At 36.2% G+C, this 26644-nt stretch overlaps 1 protein-coding gene across 1 annotated transcript in view; it reads right to left on the minus strand.

Annotated features, from left to right (window-relative positions):
- Window positions 1-1061: 1061 nt before the first annotated feature.
- The window catches only part of LOC124521068 (transmembrane protease serine 11A-like), a 53011-nt gene continuing 27428 nt past the window's right edge, over window positions 1062-26644 (minus strand). Inside the window, exons 5-11 of the mRNA XM_047092247.1 lie at window positions 22487-22554; window positions 20392-20552; window positions 17335-17373; window positions 15240-15411; window positions 7647-7906; window positions 2986-3128; window positions 1062-1223 (exon numbers count right to left, since the gene is read on the minus strand). Coding sequence (XP_046948203.1) covers window positions 1062-1223; window positions 2986-3128; window positions 7647-7906; window positions 15240-15411; window positions 17335-17373; window positions 20392-20552; window positions 22487-22554 — 1005 coding nt within the window. The remainder of the gene's footprint in view (window positions 1224-2985; window positions 3129-7646; window positions 7907-15239; window positions 15412-17334; window positions 17374-20391; window positions 20553-22486; window positions 22555-26644) is intronic.

Here is a 26644-nt window from a genome sequence, read left to right on the forward strand (position 1 = left end):
GTAGGTCCTTGAAATTTACATTTCATTTTTTTTTTTTTAACTAGTGTTTCATGGTTGCAATAGTTAGGCTACCGCCACAAGCCCTAGGAGATAATTGGCTGCATCAATTCAAAGATATAAATGTTTCTTTCTATGTAGAAAGACAAACTCATTGATTCTTCAACATATTAGGGAATTCTCGTTTTTCTAGGCATTTAACCTTACAATAATGTAAAGAACTACCTCCTAGAGGTTCAAACATGTAAATGCATCTATGAAACGTCAAATTTTTGTGCCATTGTTTTGGAATGACTCATGAAGTTACCATCACCTTTCCCCCAGGTTTTGTAACAAAGATACGTTTGTGACTAGCTAATTATTATGTGCACTCATTTATTAATCAGGCTTTCTTTGGATATATCTAAGGGTGGGGATAGTTCTCTTTTTTTCTGTGTGTGTGTGGGGGGGTGTGGGTGGGTGTGTGTTAAAAAAATCACCAAAAATAGGGAGGTTTCATAGTAAAAATGGTTAGAAGATCTCTGGCCTGATTTATCACCATATATTGTTTCCTAGATATAACTTTTTTTCAAGGATCCTTCTAAAGGGTTTATAAGTAGAAAATGTATTAAATAAAAAATCTCTTTGGAAAACTTGGAATAATAAAGAAACAGAAAAAAGTATTTGTGAGCTCAGGAGAAATGATTAGAAATTATATAACATTTCCCTGAATTCTTTAAGAGATTAAAAGGTTTCTCACGTAAGGAGACACCCTTGACAAAGATGTTCCAAAAATCCAGATTATTTTCAAGAATTTTCATTACACCTTTTTTATATTCCAATTTGCATGATGTAAAGAGTTGAGTATCTCTGCTGTATTCTTCCAGCCAGGATAAATTGACCCACTACTTTACAAATTTATAAGAATTTAAATCCCTTATAAATTGACTATGGGTTGATTAAAGTGATTTTAAAATAAATCATGTCATTTAATTTCACTTCGTTGTACTGTATTCACTAAACATTTAAATTCTCATACATGTATAGGTTGCTTAAAGCTGTCAATATTTAACTTTTATAGAGAATTAGAGGCCTGTTTTTGAAGTGATCCAGTTTCGGTAATAAGCCACTTTTGTGTAGACTCCAGGTTTGTTCTTTTGACCACAGTTATCTCCCCAGCTCACGATTCCAATGAGATACCAGGTGTCTTTAAAATCCTTTATAACTAAGGGTCCCCCAGAATCACCCTGAAAATAAAAGAGAGAAATAAAATTACCTCAATATAGAACTTATTACTTAAAATATTCTGATGAAGCACATATTTTATTATAGACAGCATATTTATTGATTACCAATTACAGAACAATTAATTGAAACATGGATTTCAAAAGTTATAAAAGCTTTAAAGTTCAGTTTCCACATTTTAATTTTCTCAGATTTATAGACATATAATTGACAAATATAATTGTATATAGTTAAAATGTACAATGTGATATTTAGCATACATATATATATATATATAATTTGTGAAATGATTACCACAATCAGTTTTATTAACACATCTATCATTTCACATAGTTACTGTGTGTGTGTGTGTGTGTGTGTGTGTGTGTGTGTGTGTGTGTGTAGAATGCCTAGGGTCTACTGGCAAATTTCAAATACACAACACAGAAAGCCTAGTTGGTGTTGGTTTTCTCCTGGCTCGAAGCAGGGTTCTTGGATCTCTGTTTTATCAGAGAGACTAATCCCCTCATCACGCACCTCAGTTATAATTGCTGTATTCATGTCTTGGACCCTGTCCTTGAGTCTTTTCTCAATAACTTTCCCAGTTTTTCTGTGTCTAGAGCTTTGTTTTACTACTCACTTGCGCAGTCATGGAGCAGGAATTTTACCTCTGCTTCCCAATCTAGTGAAATCTCCTTATGACCACCTCCTTCCTGAGGCATATCACGAATCTCACCACTTGCCTAGATTCTCATATCCTGTCTGCTCCTGGACTCCTGTCACCACCTTCCCCTTCTCCATCATGGCTTGGACCTCTCTGTGCATTCTCTGAATTCTAGCTGCCTCTCTCCTCTTTCTCAGTAACTGAGGCTGGATATGTACCCGATTCTGCTCTTGCCCAGCCTATATGCTACAAAACTCCCTGTTCCTTTTCTGACAGAGGTTTACATGTGTAATTTGTGGGACTCAGGGCAGAGCTTTCTGCCACCTGACATCAAAACAACTTCCATTATTTCATCATGTACAATCATCTCCTTGAAGTTTTCAAGAATCTCATGTTATAAAGCAAGTACCTACAGGAAGAAACATACTTTATACCTTCATCAGAAAACGTACATGCAGGATAGCTATTAGACAGCAGAGGAAGGCACTGGAAAGGGCACCAGGCCTAATCCACCTTCTCACTCAGTGTTAACTGCCTCTCGCCCCCTCATTCTCCTTATGCTGAGAGCCAACAGATTACTTAGAATTCCCTCAAATATGAATTATAATTTCATACCTTCATTATTTTTGCTATGCTCTTTCTATGTATAGAAAAATAATAGTATTTTCTTGTTGTATAACTGCTATGTGCCATTTATGCTTCAGGCCTCATTTAAGTGTGATTTCTCTGATATTTGATGTAAAATTGTTCCCTTCACACTAAAGATATTTGCTCTCCATTATATCATTTAAAACATCTCATCATAGCTCATTGTTCATGATGATTTCCTTTCTAGATGAGACCCCTTTAAGAAAAGGGACTTTGCTGTATGAACCTTTGGACTTCTGGTATTAAGAAAATTTAATTTGGTTAGTTAGTTTGTTTGATAGCTTTAAAGAAACTCTGCTTATATAATTTTGCTTAATAAAACATCCAAAAATGTTTGTGTTGTGAAATATGCATTTAGAAATTACTGAACTGACAAAATATCTATATTGGTACAAACATAAAGAACATTGAATATTTCTTGAAAGAGATAAAAAATATTTTGAGTTAATGATATCAAAATAATTTCTACCTACCCTGCAGGCATCATAAATTCCTTCCAGATATCCAGCACAAAACATTCCAAATTTTATATCATGGCCATATATGTGTGGTTGTTTGCACACATCATCACTTATGATTTTCAGTCTGGCTTCTCGAAGATTATTTTGGGATTCCCCTTAAGGGAAAACAAAGTAATTTTAGTGTTTACAATCAACGTCCTTAGCTAGAAAGAAGTGAGTGGACTTTTTTCCTAATCGAACCTATTTCATATTAAAACTGTCAATACAAAATGAAGTTAATATAAGCAGTTTCTAGAGAATAAATCTGTTTTTAAAATCTGGCACATTTAAATGATAATTATTGCCCTTATCATATTTTTGTAAATACCTATACTTGTAAGAAAAACATTTTGTGTCCTTTTTTCTGGAAAACTTTTGTACATTTACTTTATTTTTATTATTTTATTTCATCTTTTTTTACTGTTTATTTATTATTGAGAGACAGAGAGAGACAGAGCATGAGCAGAGAGGGGCAGAGACAGAGGGAGACACAGAATCCAAAGCAGGCTCCAGGCTTTGAGCTGTCAGCACAGAGCCGGATGAGGGGCTTGAACTCACAAACTGCAGGATCATGACCTGAGCTGAAGTCGGACGCCTAACTGACTGAGCCACCCAGGCGCCCCTATTTTATTTTATCTTAATTCTAGTATAGTTAACACAGTGTTATGTTAGTTTTAGGTGCACAATTTAGTGATTCACCTCTTCCATGCATCACCCGGTGCTCATCACAACAAGTGCATTTCTTAATCCCCATTGCCTATTTTATCTATCCCCTCTCCCACCTCTCTCTGGTAACCATCAGTTAAGAGTCTGTTTCTTGGTCTGTTTCTTTCTTTTTTTCCTTTGCTCCTTTGTTTGTGTGTGTCTTACTTAAATCCCACATATGAGTGAAATCATATGGTGTTCGTCTTTCTCTGACAGAATTATTTGGCTTAGCATCGTACTTTTTCTTTAAACCAATCCATTTATATATATATAGGTAGGAAAGCACTCATTTTTAAAAATACAGTTTGTATTTGTGGATTCCAGATTGTTTCTAGAAACTTGTCAGGTTTAGATAGCTTCCTCCCTTGGCTTGATAAAATAACTAAAATACTGTGTATGTTTATTTTATCCTTTACATTTTATGAAGAACTTTTACATATATAATGACATTTAAAGTCAATGATTTAGGGGCGCCTGGGTGGCGCAGTCGGTTAAACGTCCGACTTCAGCCAGGTCACGATCTCGCGGTCCTTGAGTTCGAGCCCCGCGTCAGGCTCTGGGCTGATGGCTCAGAGCCTGGAGCCTGTTTCCAATTCTGTGTCTCCCTCTCTCTCTGCCCCTCCCCCGTTCATGCTCCGTCTCTCTCTGTCCCAAAAATAAACGTTTAAAAAAAATAATAAAGTCAATGATTTAATTTCTAATGTATTACAAGTTTGGGACTCCAGAGTATAAACTAGATCCTGAGTTGTAGAAACCAATGTTATGACAGGAAGATAACTGCCTCTGGTGGAAACAAAGAATATCACAAGCATTCGGGGATTCTTTATATCAAACCACATACTGGTCAGGAAACTGACATGTGGTAGACAGAATCTACAATGATTTCCAAGATTCCTATGTGATCTCTTCCCCTGCTTTGGCCTCCAAGTGTGGATGGGATCTGTGAATATAATGGATGTCATTCTCATGATTAGGTTATGTTACATGGCACAGGTAAGGGAATTCTCCGGATGTAATCAGTTTGACATTGAGTTCATCAAAAGGGAGGTTATCCAAGGTGGGCCTGACCTAATGAGGTGAACCTCATTTTCAAAAGGGTTTAGGCCTTCCCTGAGTTCAGAGACTTTTTCCTAATGGTTTTGAAGAAGCAAGCTGCTATGAGTTCTATAGCTGCAAGAAACTGTATTCCATAGCAACCAGTGACCTTGAAAGAGAACCCAGAGCTGCAGATGGAGACCACAACTCCAGTGGACACCTTGCTTGCTGTTTTGTGATACCTTGAAAAGAGGACCTAGCTAAGCTGGGTCTGAAATTCTGACCCATGGAAACTGTGAAATAATAAATGCTTGCTGTTTGAAGCTGTTAAATTTGTGGTAATTTGTTACACAGCAATGGGAAACTAATAGACATACCAATTTTAGTAGAATACCAGTTCAGGATTTATTTCTGGAGAGGTGATTACTGAAGTGTTTAAAAAGTGCTGAAGTTATTCTGTTCTTTGAATCAATTGGTGTTTTGTCTTTTTTTTTTTTCCTACGGCATTGTCAGTTAAAAAAATTCATATCCAGTGTCAGGAATGGTAAAGTGAAATTGACAATCTACATATTGTACCTGACAATATAAATTTATAACTTTTTCAGAAAACTGGTTGGCAAAATTTATAAAAAATACAGCACATAAATTCCAGGCATCCCTGAACTATTTCTCAACTATTGTGGGAATGCTTAATGATGTTTCTCACAAAGTATTGTTTTTTAAAAGAGTCAGCCTTTTATTTCACTAATTTTCTCTATTTTTTCTTAATTTTGACTTTATTCATTTATACCTATTATTATTTCCTTCCTTTTGCTTGTTTTAGGCTTATTTTGCTCTTTATTTCTGATTTAAGTAAGAACTTAGATTATTGATTTGAGAATTTTCTTCTTTTCTAATGTCTTCAGTTGCTATATATTTCCCTCTCTGCATTGTTTTAGCTACATCCTGTGCATATTGATGTTGTTTTCTTTTTCATTTTCAGTCTTTTGTATACTTAAAATTTTCTTTAAGACTTCCTCTTTAACCTATGTATTATTTAGAAGGGTATTGTTTAATTTCTAAGCCGTTAGAGATTTTTCTGTTCTCTTTCTGCTAATGGTTTCTAGTTTGCTTTCATTATGATCAGACAGATACTGTGTATGATTTCAGTTCTTTAAAGTTGTTGAAGATTGTATTATGGAGCTAGATATGGTCTACTTTTGGTCAGTATTGGTGAATATTTTATGGATGCTTGAAAAAAATGGGTTCAGCTTTGGGTTCTATACATGCCATTTAGATTCCATTGCTACTCAAAAAGTATTACAGCAGGTATATTTCTGTCAACCTCAAACTCCAGGCCAGAACTGATTCTTCCCACCAAACCAAAGGGAAAATGAAGTGCCCCTCCCATCATCATGAAGCAGGGAGTGCAAATTCTATATTATAAGAAAACCCATCAGAGAGAGTGCAGACATAGAGGTGTTAGGCTTACAGCTCTACTCAGCTGCCCTGGGATTAGTAAGGTATGAATAATTTCTGTGATTGGTAATATGGCTGTAAAGAAAGCCATACATATCTCAGCTTGTATAATAGTAATGAAACCATATGAGACACCTGGAAAAAATCTAGAGACCATCAAGACTATTCTTGGGTACATTAGTGAAAGATATTCCTAGTTCCTTAGTGGAGACTAAGAATTAATGGTTTATTCTTTAGGGTTTTTATATATAAAGGAATTGTACAGAGCTCTGTGAATGGATTTTGTCATTCCCAGAAAGGCTTTTCTTTATCTTCTTATGCCCAGAGTTAAGGAAACTCCCTTGCTGTTGTTATATGTAAGTACCTAGACCAGATTTTACAATCCAGAGTGTATCTGACTATGCCAAAAAAACAAAATCATTTTTACTTATTAGAAGTGTAAGGTAGTATATCAAGTTATATCAGTTTAGAGAGAGCCACGGAAGCTTTGTTATCAGAGACGATCTCTAAATTAGCCTCTGTAATTCTGAAGCAGATTTGGCTGTAATTGGACATTGTACCTGAGAAACAGAAAAACTTGTGAAGTGACCCAGGAAAGTGAAAATGAGTAGTGGAGCAAACCAAGGGGATGAATAGATTAAAAGGGTAGAGGGGGGCTCACAGAGATGAGGCATAAAGGGAGGGAGCGTTGGAGGGAAAGTGGGCATGAAGATGACAACGCATCTGATGCACACCTGGCATTGCATAGACAACAGCACATAGAAATAGACTCTAGTGTTGCTGAGGGAACATTCACTTCTTTTATGTCTTCCTTGAAGCCTACCCCTTTGGAGCTGCCTCTCCCTATTCTATGTGAGTCTGACCAGGCTGTCTATCACACACCTTCCTTTCTTGGTATAGGCACAGGAGTGAGTACCTGAGTTAGTGAGTCAACCCAAGTGCCCTGGACACAAATGGGGCCAAAGGAAACCTTTTCAGGGATTAATGTAGATTGTGGCAAAGAGCAGGACGTGTTCTTCCCTCCGCATCTATTAAGGGAACATGATGTAAACCTTGATGTTGTTGGCCACCTTTGACACTATATGGAGCTAGAATCCCTCCATATGAAGGCAATCTAGGGGAAAACAGAGCCAGAAATGGGAAGATTCAGAGATTCAGCATCTAATGACATACAAACTCCTGAATCCAGCTATGTCTAAAACAAGACTCATCTCCTCTCTCTTGATTTCCAAATCACAAGGGCCGAATTTGCCATTTTATTATTGTTTTTGCTTTAGTTAGTTTGAGTTGAGTTTCTGTCACTGACAAAGTAAGAGCTCTAACTAATCCAATCAAGCTGTGTGGAAATGGCTGGCAGGATATATTAATGGAGATTAGATTAAATCACACTGTCCTAAATTGGATTTAGAGCTCTGTGTCCTTTCTGAGATACCTACCACCGTAGAAAAGTGCTCCAAATCCTGTGATATAAACAGTTGAATTGGGTTGGAAGGATGCAGAGGCTTCTGGCAAACAAACCCGGCGGATGTCATTAGTAAAGGTGACCTTGGGAGAGAACTGTACAACAGCAATGTCGTACTCTCTTGCTGGGGAGTGATATCTCTCATGGACAATAATTCTTCTGATATTTCTTTTCATTAATGGAGGGTTGATTGTTGTTCCAAAGCTAACAGTCCATTGATGTGGATTTGCATTGCTGGAAAAGGTTAGAAATGCATATAAACTGTACATATAAACTGTAGCACTATAATAACTGCATGAAGGCTAATAAAAAACTCCATCTTAAAAATATTTGGTTGTATGATAGTTTCCTTTGACCTTTAAATATAGACTATTGCTATTTTGAAAGATAAACTGTATACAAATAGCATCTTAGAGCTGAAATCCAAATAAGAATTATTGAATTCTAGAACTGTAAAGCATATAAGCTATCATTAATTTATCTCTTCAGCAAATATTTGTTGAAATTCTGTATGCTAAGTCTTATTTGAAGTGCTGGGATTGAAGTGGTGAACCAGACAGAAAAGGTCCCTGCTGGTGGCAGTATTCAATTCCAGTGAAGGAAAAAGAACAAAATGAATTAACAGATAAATAAATCCAAGCAGTGATAAGGGCTATGAATAAAATAAAAAAGGGTAGTGGAATAGAGTACAGGGGGTAGTTAGATAATTCTCTTTTGAGAATAGGATGTTTAGGCTGAGACATGGTTTATGGGGAATTAGCTGTGAGAAGGCAGGGAGACAAATTTCCAGACAAACTTCCCAAGGCTTACATCAGATGGGCTGCAGTTCGAGACCCAAGGGAAGAGTGGTGGGGCATGAGGCTGGCGAGGTAGGCAGGAACCAGATTTTAGAGTGTCTTATAGGTCATGAATAGTGTGTTTAGATTTTATTCAAGTGATATGGGAATTCACTGGATAATTTTAAGACAAGAGTAATGTAGTCTCATTTACATTAAAAAAAATCACATAAGTTCTTTCTGGAGAATAGATTGTTGGAAGGTAAGAGTGAATGAGGTAAAAGCTGTCAGAAGTAGGAGCGCCTGGATGCCTCAGTCAGTTAACCTTCTCACTTCAGCTCAGGTCATGATCTCACAGTTCTTGGGATCGAGCCCCACATTGGGCTCTGTGCTGAAAGCACAGAGCCTGCTTTGGATCCTCTTTCTCTAAAATAAATAAACATTTAAGAAAAAAATTTGTCAGAAGTCTTGTGAAAGATGACCAAGTATGGATGACTTCTAGCTTGTGAGCAACTTTTAGCTTGTGGGCTCGCACAACTGGCAGATCATGGTACATATGGAGATTGGAAAGGTTATTTAGTAATAAAAGATCATCTAGTAAAGCCTTTGTTTTATACATAAGGAAAATAAAACCTAGATAGGTTAAACTATTTGCCACGTATCATGTCTGCTTGCCTCTCTCTGCTCTTCTCTTTATTGGACATGGTCTCCCATCAAAATCTATTTATTAGTAGCAAGATTAGTATTCTTAACTAAGTACTTAACTAACACCGTCAATGAGGGATAAGCAGAAACAGATACTGCCCATATAGATACTTGTTCCTCAACCTAATTATTTCCTAATAGGTAGCTTTAGTCATAGAAAGAAGCATATAAACATATCATAGGGTTTAAGTCCAATTTGACAGCTGTAATTGTGTTGGGATTATTATTTTTATCTTTACGGGAACTTAAATTTAAATTTTAAATCGTGTTTTTATACACAGTTTTGATGTGCAAAAATAATGAGAAAAGCTAAATAAAAATGGTTTGTGAACACAATTGTTCATTTGCATAAACATTTTTGTTTATAAATAAATCTCTTGTGAATTTTATTTGTGCAAATCTGCTCCCTCACCTTAGTCATACCTAGATAAACTTAACATAAATCAAGTATTTCGAACTTGGAAGTGCAAAGGACAGACCTTGAATTGCATTTACTTAAATGGAAGTGATCATTTCAGAACTTTCAAACAAAACCCTGATACTATTTAACACAACTTGTATTTGTTACATTGTGGACAGAAAACCTGAAAGAAACACCTGACATGAAAGATCCTAAGTGAAGATTACAAATAAACTTAAAAAAATTTTAAACTGGGCCCAAATAAAAAAAATGATAATGATAATGAGTATAAAACAGTAATTCAGATACCCGACTAAATTGTAAAAATTGAAAGTGTGATTCCTGGGTTGGAAACTATCCCTGTAAAAAGGATCTGGGAATTTTGTTGATTATTAGCTTGAAAATCGATCCACGTGATAAGAGTTCTTAAAGTGTTCAGTCAGTATAAGAGTGCAATGATATCAAACAATCTCAAACTAGGGAAGGCCATAAAAAGTCATTTGGTCCTCTCACTGATCCAGTGCTTGAAAGATGGAACTTTGCATGAGGCAGACATACATGCTTGTGTTCAATTCCACCCTCCCCTAACATTGTGACCTTGGGCAAGTTACTTAACTTTTCTTATTTTGCTCAGTGAAAAAAAAGCTTATCGAGCATTGTTTACTTAATGAGGTGAGTGTGAGTGTAAGAATTATTAAAATCAATCCTTTAAAAAAATTTTTTAAATGTTTATTTACTTTTGAGAGAGAAAGAGACAGCATGAGCAAGGGAGGGGCAGAAAGGGATAGAGACACTGAATCTGAAGCAGGCTCCAGGCTCTGAGCTGTCAGCACAGAGTTGATGCAACGTGGGGCTCGAACTCACCAACCATAAGATAAGATCATGACCTGAGCCACAGTCGGAGGCTTAACTGAGTCACCCAGGTGCCCCTATGTAAAACCAATCTTAAGCATCTAATCAAAAATTTGTACCACATTGGAGCTTAATAAGTGCTAATAGTTGTTGTTGTAAGAACACAGTCTCAGGTAGCCATTGTCTATGCTTGAACCCTTCTGCAGATGAGAACATCGCCTTTCCCTTAGAATCTCTTTCTTCACCTTGGAATCCCTTGCATGTTTGAGCAGCTCTAACTATTGAAAGTTCTTCCTTGATTCCCTAATTCTCTTGCACAGGAAAGTGTCTCAGACATAGGCTTTGAATGGCAAAGTAAACCATACAGTTATATTATCACCTTTCTTTACCATCCAACACTCTATAGTTTGAGAACATTTCATTTTCTCAATTTTTCTTTGGGTGTGTTGTCCAGGACAGAACTCACTATCCCAGTCAGGATTTGACCAACAAAGAGTCTAATGTCTCCTTTATTTTGAAATCTGCATTTCTTTTAATTCAATTTAAATCATAATGTAGTTTTGTGAACAACTAACTCATAGTAGGCTATTTGCTGAAAAAAATTTTAAGCAATTTGCACAAAGCACAAATATGCTTTTGGTACTGATATACTTAGATTTTTTTGACTCAATGTAGAGCCTTACATTTATATTTACCAAAATTAATCATTTAGTTCTTGCTTATGATTCTAACATAATTAAAGTCCTATTGAAATTTGTTTTTCTTACCCACATTTGTTATCCTTTCCAGCATCTATCATCAGCTACTTTGTTGATTATAACTTCCACATCACCTACCAAGCCTAGAAAATACATTGTCTAGGACACAGTGTAGAATAAAGATCTTTGGTGGGCCATAAAAAACATCTGCAGTCTTTCAATAGCAATTCTTAATCATCATCCTTTAGATAGAGTTGTTCAGTTACTGAGCTAACTATAACCTTCCATTCAATTTATATTATTTTATTTTTTCAAAAGCCCTCGCATTTTACTTTGTCATTATGACATTAGTCATGCTATCTCATTTTTTAATATGTTTATTTATATTTACTTGGGAGGGGGCAGCATAGAGGTGGAGAGGAGAGAATCCCAAGCAGGCTCTGCTCTGTCAGCACAGACCCTGATGTGGGGCTCAATTGCATGAAATGTGAAATCATGACCTGAGCCAAAATCAAGAGTTGGACACTTAACTGACTGAGCCACCCAGGTACCCCAATCATACTATCTATTTTGAAGAGTGTTTTGGTTCTTGGAAGCATGATTTAAGGAAGACACTGACAAAATCAAGAACATGTAGAGGAGAAGAAGTAAGATTGTAGGATATCTGAAGCTGATGTTGTGAAATAAAGTAGTGATATTTATTTTCACATATGGTTTTGAGATTCTCATTTATTTTATATTATCTGGCCTGAAAAAGAGAAAATAAGGAATTAGTTCTCTCCATGGTTCTATGGAGAAGGAAATAAATTTGATCCCTGATGTTCCAGATAAAAAAAAAACAAATATCAGTGGATAAAAGTTATTAGGTTGCAGATTTGATGTTCATTGTTATAAGGATATTTGCAAAAGTGGATCCATCTACCACAAAATTGGCTGACTTTGGAGCTAGTAAGTTCTCCTTACTTTGAGATATTCGATTCCCAACTAGGAAACTAGAGATTTCTTTGCATTCTAACATATTGGCCTGTTGAGCTCTGATGTCTTTCAAACTTTAAGAATCTAAGTCTCTATATTCAAATTTAGACTCCGGTAGACAGAATTACCATGGTTTCAAAAGTCGGAATTTTATTTGCAAATATCTTCTCCCATTTGGTGGATTGTCTTTTTGTTTTATTTTGTTGATGGTTTCCTTCACTGTGAAAAAGTTTTTGAATAGTAGTATAGTTTTGGTATAGTTTAATTTTGCTTTTGTTTCCCTTACCTGAGGAGACGTGTCTAGAAAAATGTCTACAGCTAATGTCAAAGACATTGCTGCCTGTGTTTTCTTCTAGGAATTTTGTGGTTTCAGGTGTCACATTTAGGTCTTTAATCCATTTTGAGTTTATTTTTGTGTATGGTGTAAGATGGTGGTCCAGTTTCATTCTTTCGCATGTAGCTGTCGAGTTTTCCCAGCACCATTTGTTGAAGAGACTGTCTTTTGTCCCATTGTATATTCTTGCCTCCTTTGTTGTAGATTAATGGGCCATATAATTATTGGTTTATTTCTGGGATCTTTATTCTGTTCTATTGATTTATGTGTCTATTTTTGTATCAATATCATACTGTCTTGATCACCACAACTTTGTAGTGTATCTTGAAATCTGGGATTGTGGTTCCTTCAGCCCCATTCTTTCTCAAGATGGCTTTGGTTATTTGGAGTCTTCTGCACAGTGAAGGAAACCATAAACAAAACAAAAAGGCAGCCTACTGAACGGAAGAGTATATTTACAAATGATATACCTGATAAGGGTTAATAATCAAAATATATAAAGAACTTATACAACTCAACACCAAAAAAACAAGTGATCTAATTGAAAAATGGGCAGTAGGCCCAAATAGACGTTTTTCTAAAGGGGACATACAGATGGCCAACAGACACATGAAAAAATTCTCAACATCACTGGTAATCAGAGAAATGCAAATCAAAACCAAATGAGACATCACTTTATACATGTCAAAATGACTAAAATTAAAAAGATAAGAAACAACAAGTGTTGCCCAGGTTGTGGATAAAAAGGAACCCTTAGGCACTATTGGTGAGAATGTAAATTGGTACAGCCACTTTGAAAAATTATATGGTGGTTCCTCAAAAAATTAAAAATAGAATTACTGGGATGCCTGGGTGGCTCAATCAGTTAAGTATCTTATTCTTGATTTGGGCTCAGGGCGTGATCTCACAATTTGTGAGTTTGAGCCCTGTGGCAGGCTCAGTGCTGATGGTGGGGAGTCTGCTTGGGATTCTGTCTCTCCCTCTCTCTCTGCCCTTCCCCTGCTCCCATATGTGGGCTCTCTCTTTCAAAATAAATAAACTTTTAAAAAATAAATAAATAAAAACAGAATTACCATATATGACCCTGTAATTCCACTACTGGGTATTTATCCAAAGAAAACAAAAACACTAATTCAGAAAGATCTATGCACTCCAAATGAAAACTACAATGAGATATCACCTCACACCTGTTAGTATGGCTAAAATCAACAACATAAGCACCAGCAGGTGTTGGTGAGCTTGCCAAGAAAGGAGAACCCTCTTGCATCGTTGGTGGGAATGCAAACTGGTGCAGCCACTCTGGAAAACAGTATGGAGTTTCCTCAAAAAGTTAAAAATAGAACTACCTTACGATCCAGCAATCATACTACTAGATATTTACCAAAGGATACAAAAATATGAATTCAAAGGGACACATGTATCCTGATGTTTATAGCAGCATTATCTACAATAGCTAAATTATAGAAACAGCCCAAATGTCCATTGGCTGTTGAATGGACAAAGAAGATATAGTATATATGTAATGGGATATTACTTAGCCATTTCTTGCCAAAGAAATTTCAAGCCAATCTTGCCAATTTCCAAGCTAATTTCAAGCCAAATCTTGCCATTTGCAACAACATGGATGGAGCTAAAGACTATTTTTTTTTAAGTAGGCTTCAAGTCCAGTGCAGAGCCCAGTGCTGGGCTTGAATTCATGACAATGATCTCAAGACCTAAGCTGAGATCAAGAGTCCAACGCTTAACCAACTGAGCCACCAGTCATCCCAGAGCTGGATGGTATTATGCTAAGTGAAATAAGTCAGAGAAGGACAAATACCATGTGATTTCACTCATCTGAAGGATTTAAGAAACAAAACAAATGAACAAAGGGAAAAAGAGAGAGGCAAACCAAGAAACAGACTCTTCACTATAGAGAACAAACTGATGGTTACCAGAGTGGAGGTGGGTGGAAGGATGTGCTTAAAAGGTGATGGAGATTAAGGAGTACACTTGTTGTGATGAGCTCTGGATGTGGTATGTAAGTGCTGAATCATTAAATTCTACAGTTAAAACTAATGTTACACTGTATGTGAACTAACAGGAATTTAAATAAAAACTTTAAAAGAAGAAACTAAAACAAAAAAGGTATATACACCCCTATGTTTTATTGCAACATTATTTACAATAGCCAGGATATGGAAGCAACTTAAGTGTCCACTGATAAATGAATAGATAAAAAAGATTTGATATATATTGATATATACATATATGTACATATATGTGTGTTTATATATATGTGTGTGTATGTGTGTATGCATGCATATATACATATATGTGTGTGTGTGTGTGTGTATATATATACATATATATATATATATATGTATATGCATACATGGTGGTTGCCAGAGGGGAGAGGTATTGAGGGATGGAGAAAATATGGAATAAATAAGTCACAGGAATAAAAGCAAGCATAGGAAATATAGCCAATGGTATTATAATAGCGTTGTATGGTGCCAGATGGTAGCTACATTTGTGGTAAGCATAGCATAACATAAAGAAGTTGAATCACCATGTTATACACCTGAAATTAATGTGACATTTGTGTCAACTATACTCCAAAAAAAGTCACCAAAACCTGTGAGGACAAGACAAATGAATGCTAGGATAAGGACTACTACCCTCACTGACTTTGCAAATACGTATGCAACTATAACACATTAGAAAAAAGCCTGAAAGAAAATTTTCTCATTTACCTCGGTAATATTGGGGGACGTTGGTTATTAATCAGAACATAATACTCAGTTTTTTAGCAGTAGTGAGGGCCAACTTACAGTCAATAACTTACTTCTTAAAGCAGTGTGCTGCGGTGATGAGCCATGTATTACTAATCAAGGTGGCCCCACACTGATGTATGTTATTTCGCTGAAGGGAAGCTTGCCATGGCCAGGCAGCCTTGGCTGCAATGTCTCCAGACATTATTCTGTTGACTATTAATGGAACAACTCGTTTACCACAACCTGTAAGAGATAAAATCACTAAGTTATAAGAAATATCTCCATAGTCTTTGATTCAGAGTACCTAATAGAGTACTAGAATGCAATATTTGCATCTATCATTATGTAAACATGTACAATATTAACACCTATCCTCTGTGTTTCCTGATATGCTGATGTTTTGCTCATCCCTGCATTTATAGATGTGTGTATATATATTGCCTACTAAAGTTATGTTAAACCACAAAGGGTTGATATATCACAAAGTTATGTTTCCTGAAGACTTATGGTATCAATTATCTAGATATCCTGGGAGCTCCTACTATAATTTTTGCTTCCCACTTTCAGATGATCCAGCGTGTTACTTTGACACATTTTTACACGTAAAAGTACAAGTTTTTATCCGTAGAACTCACCAGACAAGTAATTGCCCATTTGCTGAAACTCCTTCTCCCATACATTTTTCTGTATGACTAGTTCCTAAGGTGTGCATGAGTTAACATATAATGACCAGTTTCTTACTCTTCAGGGTGAAGAGTTCCATGTTTCCACACAAACATCCCATTCACTATTGGTGGGACTAAATATGTACTCTATTATGTGCGTCAGATCAGAGATTACTTTGCTGCTTAAGTTCCTAAGGATTAAGCCTGTTTAGAACATGGTGCTAATAAGGAAAATATAGTAGATTCAATTCTTGTTCCAACTAATTGGGTATCACAAAAGAAAACTCATTTTACTGATACTGACTACACTCCATTGTGGCCAGTCATTGTAGAAATCTCCACCATTCTGCCATTACTCTAGTTTAGACAACCATTTTTCTCATCTGGAGGGTTGCAACAGCTTCCCAGCTCATCACCCTGCCTCTAGTCCTGCTCTTCTAATCCATTATCTATACTGAAATCTGAGTGAGTGACTTCCCACTGCCCTCCAAATGAAATTGAAATGTTTCAGCATCATTCTGGTCCTTGATCACTATTAATCATATCCATTTCCCATGCTCCCCACCCCCCATTCTATGTTCCAGGTACACTGACATTTTTCAATTACAACAAATGACCATGTTCCTGCTTTTCTAATGACATTTTTACATACTGCTCCCCCTGGCAAGGACACTCATCCCACTTGTCACTTGACTCATGGTCTCTCCTGTCTTAGGGATCACTTTCTGACTCTATGAGACCAGGTTAAGCTGACTCTGTGATTGGCTCTCATAGCACTGTGCACTTTCTCTGTTGTAGCATTTATCACCCTATTTTAACATTTCCTGATTTATTTATATTTTCCCCTACCTTTGAACTCTTAATTTTAGAGGAGGGATCTTGTCTTATTCATAGTGGTATTCACTTTCTGGCACTAGGTAGATGTGAAAAAGATATTTGTTGAACAAATAAATGAATGAATGAATGAATAGATACATATAGTTTGTTTGTAAGACACAGAAACAAATGCATGAATGCTTTTGCTCAAAGTCATCACCACTTTGATTAAATCTTTCAAAATTTAGGCCATAGTGATATGAAGGGAGTGAGTGGAGCTGGTGTCAATCATGAAAATGAACATAATAAGCACATTTTATAGCTCAGTCACGAATAATGGAGTCTATTTCCTCCCCATTTATCACTTTCTCATTATTTCCTTTCTCAACAGAAAGAACATTTCATAGCATTTTTCAAAATTAGAAAAGCAAGCCCATTTATTCCAAGCCAGAAATACATAGTTTATTCAAATTGCCCCCAAATTCCTACCATGTAAAATGTTTTTCTTGAACATGATGTAAAGATTGGTTTCAGAGCTAGAAAAAAATACTTGTTTATTGTCCAATTGTTATTCTCTTCCAAAGAAAATGTATGACATGGATGGGAAATTATGAGCTAATATTTGAAGATATTTTCTCTTCTGATGTGGAAATTGAACTTTTCTTAATAAGCTAACTAGACTTACATGCTTGGACAGTTAGCTTTCCTGTTGATGAGCTCATTGCTGAAAAACAAAAGAGAACATAGAATGATAATATGATATTCTCTCAGTTGGTCTCAATAACCAGAAATTACCAGAGGATATTGACTATGTATGGATTCTAGACAGTTGAACAAATATTCAGGAGAATGGCTACCCAATAAAACAGGATATGTATACAATTTTTATAGAGATTTGTAGGCAACCTCTAATTAGGTGGATAAATCCTCAAGCAGTGGGTGATTAAGGCACAAACAGTGGATGATTAAAATTCATAAATAGTTTGTGTTAATACAGAACAGTTGTTTTCTAATTGTGCAGGATACAACCTCTTTGGATTTCATTTCAGGGGTGAAGTGAAATGGGGAAAGAGGCAGCAAGTAGACAGGATCTCCAGGCTCAAATCCAGCCTCAGTCAGAACAACTCTGCTTTTATTTCTTCTATTTAAGCTTTCGCATAAAGCATTTTTTTGGTCAAAGTGTTTAGGAATGAAAAAATAAAGCACCCAAATAAACTATATTGAATAATACTTCTAAAACACAGTTTCTAAAGTATCAAAATGATTTTTTTTCTGAAGAATAAACTTGTGTATTCTTATCCAACATCTGCTAAGTATTAGTAAAGACCAATTATTGGAGAGAATATAAAGTTAAATTCTGTCAATTTCCAACAGTTAGGATTCTGACAAAGGAAACATGAGAATTTAAATTGAAATCAGTGGAAGGTTATATGAAAACTGTGATGATTTTCAAGGTAAAAAGGCTTATGAGCAGAATGAGGATGAAGTATTTATTTCAACCAGTGAACATAACTAATTTTTACCAAAGAATTTTACTTTTCATGTGTAGGAGAGAAATAAACTAACGCCTTAGACATGAGAGTGACCCTCTAACATACTTTGAGTTGAGAGTAATTTAGTAATTAGGGCTCTGCACGCTGTAAGTAACATCAGAGGAACTGGAGCACACATGAACCAAATGTGAACAGTGAGCTGCTCTTTCATAACTATGGTGTTTGCAATGCAAAGAAGTTGATTTTAGCTTTGCTTTGACACATTGCATCCCATAAAGGACCCACAACACATAGTTTTGTTTTTTCCTGAAAACAAAACAAAACAAAACAAAACACAGATTCTTGACAAATGACAGATAATCTTGGGCTGCAGGGTTATTTCTAGACTTGGTTTAGAATTTTGGCAGTTTTCCATTCATTGGGAATCCCCCAGATTGAGTGTTCCTAGAGAGCAATGATTTTGCCTGTAAAAATTGCCTTGAGGATAATACTGAGCTTTTCACTAAATGGGTTTTCCGACGTGCTAGTAAACACTGATCCTTTTACATTTGGAAATTTTGAAACCATGAAGGTTCTGGCTTATTCTACTACTAATCACATGCATTGTGTACGAAGCACATGTACAACCTACTAGCTTTCTAAGTGGTAATGGCCTATTTGTTGCATATGTTCTACTTTCTTATATATCCTCATGCTATTTCTATGGTTGTAGGAAGAACAAACATTATTAGTGCAATTTTACTGTTGAGAGAATGGAGGTAAAGTCATGGGCCAATTACTTGGATGGTCTTGCAGTGACTCAGTGGGATCAAAATAGGTTCTCAATCAGCACACCCTGCCTTTTAATAATTTCTTAGTCATTAAAATAAACTATAGCACACAAACTGACCCTGTGAAAAAACAAAAGGTAGGCAACTGATAACCATTTCATGCTTCATTTCTGGTTTCAGATAGCTCAGGCTTTTAAATTTCTGCCAAATTAACTGGTTATTGGAAATTATAATTGTAACACATCATATAATTTATCAGAATTGCCACTATTTCACAACCTTGATTCATTTGTTTCCCCACCTAACAAAGAAGGTGGATTAAGCCCTTCCCTCCTGGGTTGGGAGAAGTCCCAGGCTTTATTCCCGGAGTAGCTGACTCTTTGTCACTTCAGCAGACTCCTGCCCATCCCATTCCCTCAGATTTTCACTTCCTGGTCAGGTTTCCTCTTGAAGAGTCAGCCAGACCCTTACAAGGGCAGGGCATCCTGTTTCACCTCTGATATTAATCACTTCCTTTGTGCTTCTCTTAAGTCTGGTGTCCATTGGAATTTGTAGGGGAAATTTGCACTTGTCTGCCAGAAGTAGGTGCTTGTGGAAGCAGCTTAATGTACAAGGGTGAACAGGTTTCTCTCTGGCTGGACTCCTCAGAGCCTTTAATATGCTAACGTAAGAGATGAATATCATAGACAGAATTTCTAAGATGTGTTTGACCACAGAACCCTTTTTATATAGAGTCTCTCAAGAAATTAGAGATCTAGACTTGAATCTTATATCATTTTAATTATTAGAGTCCTTACTTTTTTATCTCTCTTTTATATCTATAAAAGATAAATTTGCCTATTTCATAAGAATATGGAAATTAGATGCTGCACGTGAAGGGCACAGAGAAGGCCTTGATAAAGACTGATTTTCCTGTTCAGAGAAATGATAATGGTATAGTATAATGGTTCTAATGATTTTTTTCTAGCTCAGTGATTTTTAAAGCATCACTTAAAAGATGGCTTTAGTGGCTACAAAGTTGGTTTACCATATTCCCAAATGCCCATAGGAAAAAACAGAAACTTCATAACTTGACTATATACAGAAACTATCCATATTTTTAAAAGGCAACAAATGACCTCATGTTTTAGGAAGGTCCCACTTAAAAAAGTAGTTGTTGCTAAATGCTTGGTATTTTCACTTGCTTAGTCATGAAGGCAGTGGCTGAGTCAGATTAATTCTCTGTTAGTGGTAAGGTTTCCTTATTTTATGATGAGTACCAGTCAATACTTATAGGATAAACCACTTGACAACTAACTTCAGACATGTTTTAAACAGAGGAAAATAAAACCTTAAATGTCATATTTTTAACTTGAAATTTTTTTCCATCTAAATTCTAGTTATTATTCGGAAAGGAAATAATGGCAAGTAAGGTTAAGATTAGACATAAAATGGACCTAATAGAAAACTTCACATAGCACAGAAGGTGCACCTACTTACCATTAACTTGAACTGAGGACGCATTTATTGACAAGGCTCTTGTGGTCCTTATCTTCTGATTTAAGATGCTATGGATTTTCTCCTTTATCATGGCTCTTTGCTCAGGAGAGGGGAACTGGAATATCATAATGATATCTACTTTCACACCATCTTCCTCTGGCCTACAACATACGAGAGAAAGGTATTTATTCCAAGAATACATTGGATATCATACTCTTTCCTGTACTTAATGCTCCTAAATTATATCTTAATTGCTGCAAATGTCAAGGACTAATCCTCTCACATTGACATTCATCTGTATGTCACTCTCTGACCCAAGGTCATTTCATATGTTGTCTCTTCGAGTTTCCATTATTTTTTCTGTAAATTTCCCCCATTAATTTGAAGGTTTGTTATAGCAGTTGGGTAAGACTCAGATATCAGAAAATATTTTCTCAGAATCATGAAGTCTGAGAATTGGAAGAAACTTTGGTGTCTCTTTGGCCAATCGCTCATGTATCTGATACCTAAACCACCTCTGCAGCATTTGTGATAAGTGGCCCTCTAATCCCAGTACAGTAATTAAAATGATGGGAAATTTACTTCCCTTAAGAGGCTATTTCTCTTTGGTCAGCTCTGATTTTAAGAGAGTTCTTCATTTTGAGTTGAAATATGTCTTCCTATATCTTCCATTACATTAAGCTTAGGTCTAGTTTGGGACATATATAGAACCTTAATTTTCTGTTCCACATAAAGTATTTGAAGACAACAGCATTCTTGGTTTTGAGTCTTCCCTAGGTTACACATGTCCAGTTATTTGAACTTTCTTCATATGAACAAGTTCAAGTCCCTTTACCTGTAGTATTCAGTTTTTCCTCTTAAATTAGGAAAGCCAAACAATTAAAGGTCTTTAAAAAATTGAAATCTGTGTATTGATCTGTTATATCTCTTATTTTTACACCTAAAAAGACCCAAGCTCTGAAAAGCACTATAGGCCTTATTGTCCGAAATCTTTTGACTAAAAAAAGAGGAAATCATATTGATTTTGAGGCTTTTTATATATTGTGGTCCATTTAGGTTCTAGAATGTGAAGATATAATAACCAGAATTTTATGTCCAATTGTCAAATGTATTCCCTCTTGAATCAAAGGGAAGACCTTGTTTACAAGGTGGAGTTTCTCTGGACACACACAAAAACTTACATAATGATAATGACTATAAATTCAAAGGAGTTTGTTCACAAGACTGTAATAATATTGCTAGAATGGTATGGCAAATCAGAATTTGAAAATAGAGGATGTGAACTCTAGAAAATTTCAACAAATATGTGCTTTTTATCTCCTAAATATTATACAATTTGTACAATTAATATTATAAAATTCTTCTGGAGTTCAGTGGCTATTTAGTAAAGGTATAAGGAACGTGGAATGTCTTCCAATAAGGCATTAGTCTATTGGTGATAAAAGTGATTATTTCTTAATATAAACCTCTTTGAATATATACATTTTTAAGAAGATGAGTCATATAGGTCCATAGATTTGTATTTATTATGTGTGTGTTCTGCTACATGCTTTCCAAATAACACAATTGACACCTCTGAGCTATTTCAGCAATTGATATGAACTTCCCCCTTCTACCATAACAAACAGAAAACTTATTAAAACAGGAACATCTTTTTGTTTGGGCATGCCTCCTGTTACTGGGACTTTGTTACAAGTAAAACTTATGATCCCATTATACAGCCAACTTAGCCTTCTTATTTTTGAAATGACATGACTGAAAGAAAGAACTTGGTGTATGCAGTGACATGCTGCTGGGTTTTCCCAAGGCCACAGGTTCTGTTAGTCCCAGACCTTATAATCAGCTGATGGGGTTTAAATCCTTGTTCTGTCACTTGGGGAACTTTGAATGTATCACTTAACCTCCCTGCACCTTAGTTTTTACATTTTAAAAATGGTGGCCAGCAGTATATCTCCAAACCACTGTAGAGATGCTATTCATGAGAAATCCTAGGCAAGAGCCAAGCTCACAGAGGCAACAATATGTGAGGAATTCCTATCTCCTTTGCCCTATGTCCCTCCAGGCTGTGACTCCACCTTTGCCCAAATATACATACGTCAGTCTCACTACTTGGTTCTTGATATAATGCTTGTTCAAGGCCGAATCTATAAATATCTCATCCACCTGTTATTACAAGACAGAAACTCTGTGTTAATATTTTATAGTAAGGATATCCCCCTGACTAAATGCTAAAACAATAAAAAGAAGTTTTAACATGAGTAATATTATTTAAACCAGTGGTTCTTAACTCTCACAGTGCAGCAGAATCATTGGCATTTTTTTCCCTTAAAATTATAAATGCTGGAGCCCTTATCTCAGAGTCTTGGTTATAATTGATCTGGAGGGAATCTAGGCATTCATATTTTTAAAAATCTCCCCAGGTGATTCTAATGTGCTGACATAGATATCCAGAATAGAAGATATCTTCCTAAAATTATATAGAAGGTAAAGTAAAAGATATAGAGCCAAGGTGGGACATCCAGGGAAACCTTGAGAGATGGTGGACAGAACCTTGGTTGAGTACTGGATTTGAAGCCTATCCTGCCGCTCATGAACTGGGCAACCTTGTAAGTGACCGAACCCAACCTGAGCCTCAGTTTCCAAACTGAGATATTGATATACTGCTCATAGGGTTATAAAGATTAAACACACACAAAAAATGCTAAGTATATTTTGGCAATGAAGTTCTGGTGGTTCCCTAGCCCCCATCCTGGTGTTTCAGGTCTCAGATTTCTTTGTAGGTCTTTGGTGGAAAGTATAAAGAGGCATTAGGGATATGGGAGAGCCAACGATTTTTTCATTGTTTTTGATTGTGGGCCCTAGGTAAATCAGAGAGGAATAAAGAGTAAGATGGTGTTGAAGATTTAGATTAGAGTTTTATCACTCATTTCATATCACGAAGGAAGAAGAAGATAAGCCTTATTGCACAGAATTTTAATTTGCCTGATCTGACATCATGTGGCTGTGGCTTAGCACACCTGGATACTGGATTGCAATATCTCCTGGTGACCACTTGGTGGCAACAGTGTCATCTAAATTTGAGCATTCCATTTCACATTTGATGAATGTGATGAGCCAAATGTGTAAAAACAATGTCCCAAATCCCTAAGGCGCAAGAAGACCAACTCTCATTTTGAAAAACACAAATATAAATGGAAAAATAAATGGAAATAAATGGAATAAATGGAAAAAATAAATGGAATAAATGGAAAGCTGTTTCAGAGATCAAGGAACAAGTCATGACTCCCTTAGCACTATCAGGCATTCCCAAGTGCTTAACTGGGAAACAAAATACTCCTAATTGCATTTAACCCTTACAATAACGGTATGGAATAAAAATTATTTTGATTCTTAGTTTATTTGAAGAGGAAGCTGACACTTGAAGACATTATATAAATTTCCCTGGCATCAGGTGGATAATAAACTGGGACTTAAGTTTAGATCTTCTGCTTGTGGTTTCATCTCTTCTTATCACACAGCCTCCTTGATAAATATGATGTACATGTTGCTTCAGGTTCTTTCACAGAACCCATAACAATAAGTTATAAAATAAACAGTTGGTTGATTGAAAGTATAACATTTATCAAGCTATAATTGGTAATGTATTTATAAACCTGAAGATCAAAGGTAGTATTTAGAAAATTAAAAAAAAATGCCAGTATCCAAAATATACATTTATTTGTATTTACATAAGAAAAGCTTAAATGGACTGAGGAAATGTGCGGTTCATATGCTAGAAATGGAACTGTTTAAATTTAATTTCTTTTTTTGTTACACAACACATAGCTAGTCTTTGACTCAGTATCTGGGGGGAGATCCAAAAGCAAAGAAAAGGTAAAAACAAAACAAAACAACAACAACAAAAACAGGGAGAGGAGTGTCAAGTAGTAAAAGGAAGAAAAGCAAATAGCAGTTGCGTATTTATCGAAGTTTGATTTGTAATTATCCTCTGAAATTCCACCCACAATTGTTCTGCTGGCTGTTCATAACTTGCTGGTGAAGATATTGGATTAAGTTTTTGGCTTTAGATGACATCATTCATCTGGCCACAGGCCTGCTGAGAAGAATATCTGCACCCAGCATCAATTCCATCTTTGGTTTAAGTGACTTTAGTAATCATAGAAATAAAGAAGTTTTCTTCTTTCTAATACAAATTCAAAACCCTGCCCCTATAAAGCCTCTTTGATTAGCCTGGGGTGAGCCCCAGGATCTTCAGGTGATCCTGGTAGCCTGAGGAAAACACTCTGAGAAATACTAGGGCATAGGGATTGGCTAAATGGGTTTCTACCAAAAAGGGATTTTCAGCAAGGGAAAATCAGGGAAAACATGAACATAAACTTTATTGCTGAGTGGATTTTACGTATGAACTAGCTTTCTTAGACCCTAAAATAATGATTAATCTTTCCTAGAAGATAAGGCTTGCCTTATAAGAAACATTCTGCCAATAATTTGGCATTCTAAATTTGTAGAAGTTTCAAAGGACGCTTTTTTTTAACTGCGTGCCAGTTTGTTATAAATTTATTATTCACAGAAGCTAATAGAGATAGTGATTAATAAATTTATCCCACCTCCTTTCTGGGGGCATTAGCAGAGTCTGATAGTTGGGATTAGTCTCTTAATTTAACAGAGAGCTTCCCCCTTTCAGGCTAGTACCTCGTTATGCTTGATGATTTTGTAATGCTGGAAGTTGCACTGAGATTAAGTTCTAAAAGGGCAATTGAAGGTTAGTTGGGTGTTTAATAAAAGAGTGAGGGAGAGGCTGTTAACTCCAACACACAGCCTCGCCCAACCATTCAGCTCTCATTCCGGAAAGAACCCTGTTTACACATGTCGCCAGCCTTTCACTGTCAGATGCTCCCCAACTGGGCTCCTCTCAGCAGTCTTGGTAGTTACGTAGGAGGTGTTTCAGGGTTGGCGCTGTAAACTTAAGATAGATATGCCACTGAAGATTGGCCAATGGAATATAAAAGCAGTTTCTTCCACTGTCACAGCAGATGAGCCCTGAGAATTAAAGGACTCACCAATGGGCCATGAAGAAAACTTCAGATCCTGTTGCTTTCTCCTAATTACAATAAGATTAGCACACAAAGAACAGTATAAGAGATGCTTTAGAAAAACAACACTTGTTTTGCCTTAAATAAGTCCTAATTGAGATTGCCTTGCTACAAGAGCTGAACTCTAAGTACAAAGAGTAAAGCACAATTCATTTGGGCCTCTGGTTACAGAGTCAGATATTCAAGGACTTCCCCTTCTGCCCATTTTCCATCCTGTCCAGTCTTCAACCATGTGTACCTGTCAGCCCTGGCCCTTGTTTCCTTTATACTTGCCCTTCTCAGGCTATTCCTTGAAACTATAGCACCCTCCCCCATTCTGCTGGCTCTGCTTTTCTGAATCATATCTCTCCTTCAATGTCTATTTCAGATAATACCTTCTTTGTGGTTATTCCTTGAAGCTTCTTTGTGGTTATTCCTTAATCTTTCCTCTTTCTGTTGTGATTTTTCTAATCCATCTTATACTTACTACTATTCCCTTAATATAGTTATTTATGCAAATATATTATCTCCTTTATTCAACTGCAAACCCTTTATGTTAAGTATGGTGATTGATCTTTTCTCGTTCCATACTATGTAGAAATGTAGCATGTTTTTGTTGAATGAATGCATGAAAAAAAGTGAGAATTTATCAGAAAGCCTTGCCATTACCAGGAAACTTGCAAGAGTTTTTAATGAGCTTTTCATCAGATTTAGATCAATGCTTCTGGAGAAAAAAGCAAATTGACTATGAATTACTGATGGGAAGTCTTTTGCCTTATGGACATTTTCAGGTAATTTCATTGCTTGTGGAAAGCCCCTTCCAGGTGAGACTACAATAGATATTATAGTAGGAATAGTCATCACTGTTGTGGATCACCTATGCAGCAACCACAAAGTCCACTGTATTTATGAGCTCCTTTGCTTTTTTCCTCAACCCTCTCAGGTGAATACTATTATTATCTGCATTACAGAGATGAGGAAGTGACTTGCCCAAGGTGAAAAAGTAATGAGCCCGTTGACCTTGGGATGAGCACACAAGTGTGTTTTTAGTAAAAGCCTCTATTGGGGCATTTGGGCAGCTCAGTCGATTAAGCATCTAACTTTGGCTGAGGTCATGATCTTGTGGTTCGTGAGTTGAAGCCCCTTTTTGGGGTGTGTGCTAACAATGTGGAGCCTGCTTG

The sequence above is a fragment of the Lynx rufus genome, unplaced genomic scaffold, assembly GCF_022079265.1.
Source record: "Lynx rufus isolate CCGP_SWC_20201006 ecotype Redwood Valley unplaced genomic scaffold, mLynRuf1.p SCAF_3, whole genome shotgun sequence".
In the NCBI taxonomy this organism is placed as follows: domain Eukaryota; kingdom Metazoa; phylum Chordata; class Mammalia; order Carnivora; family Felidae; genus Lynx; species Lynx rufus.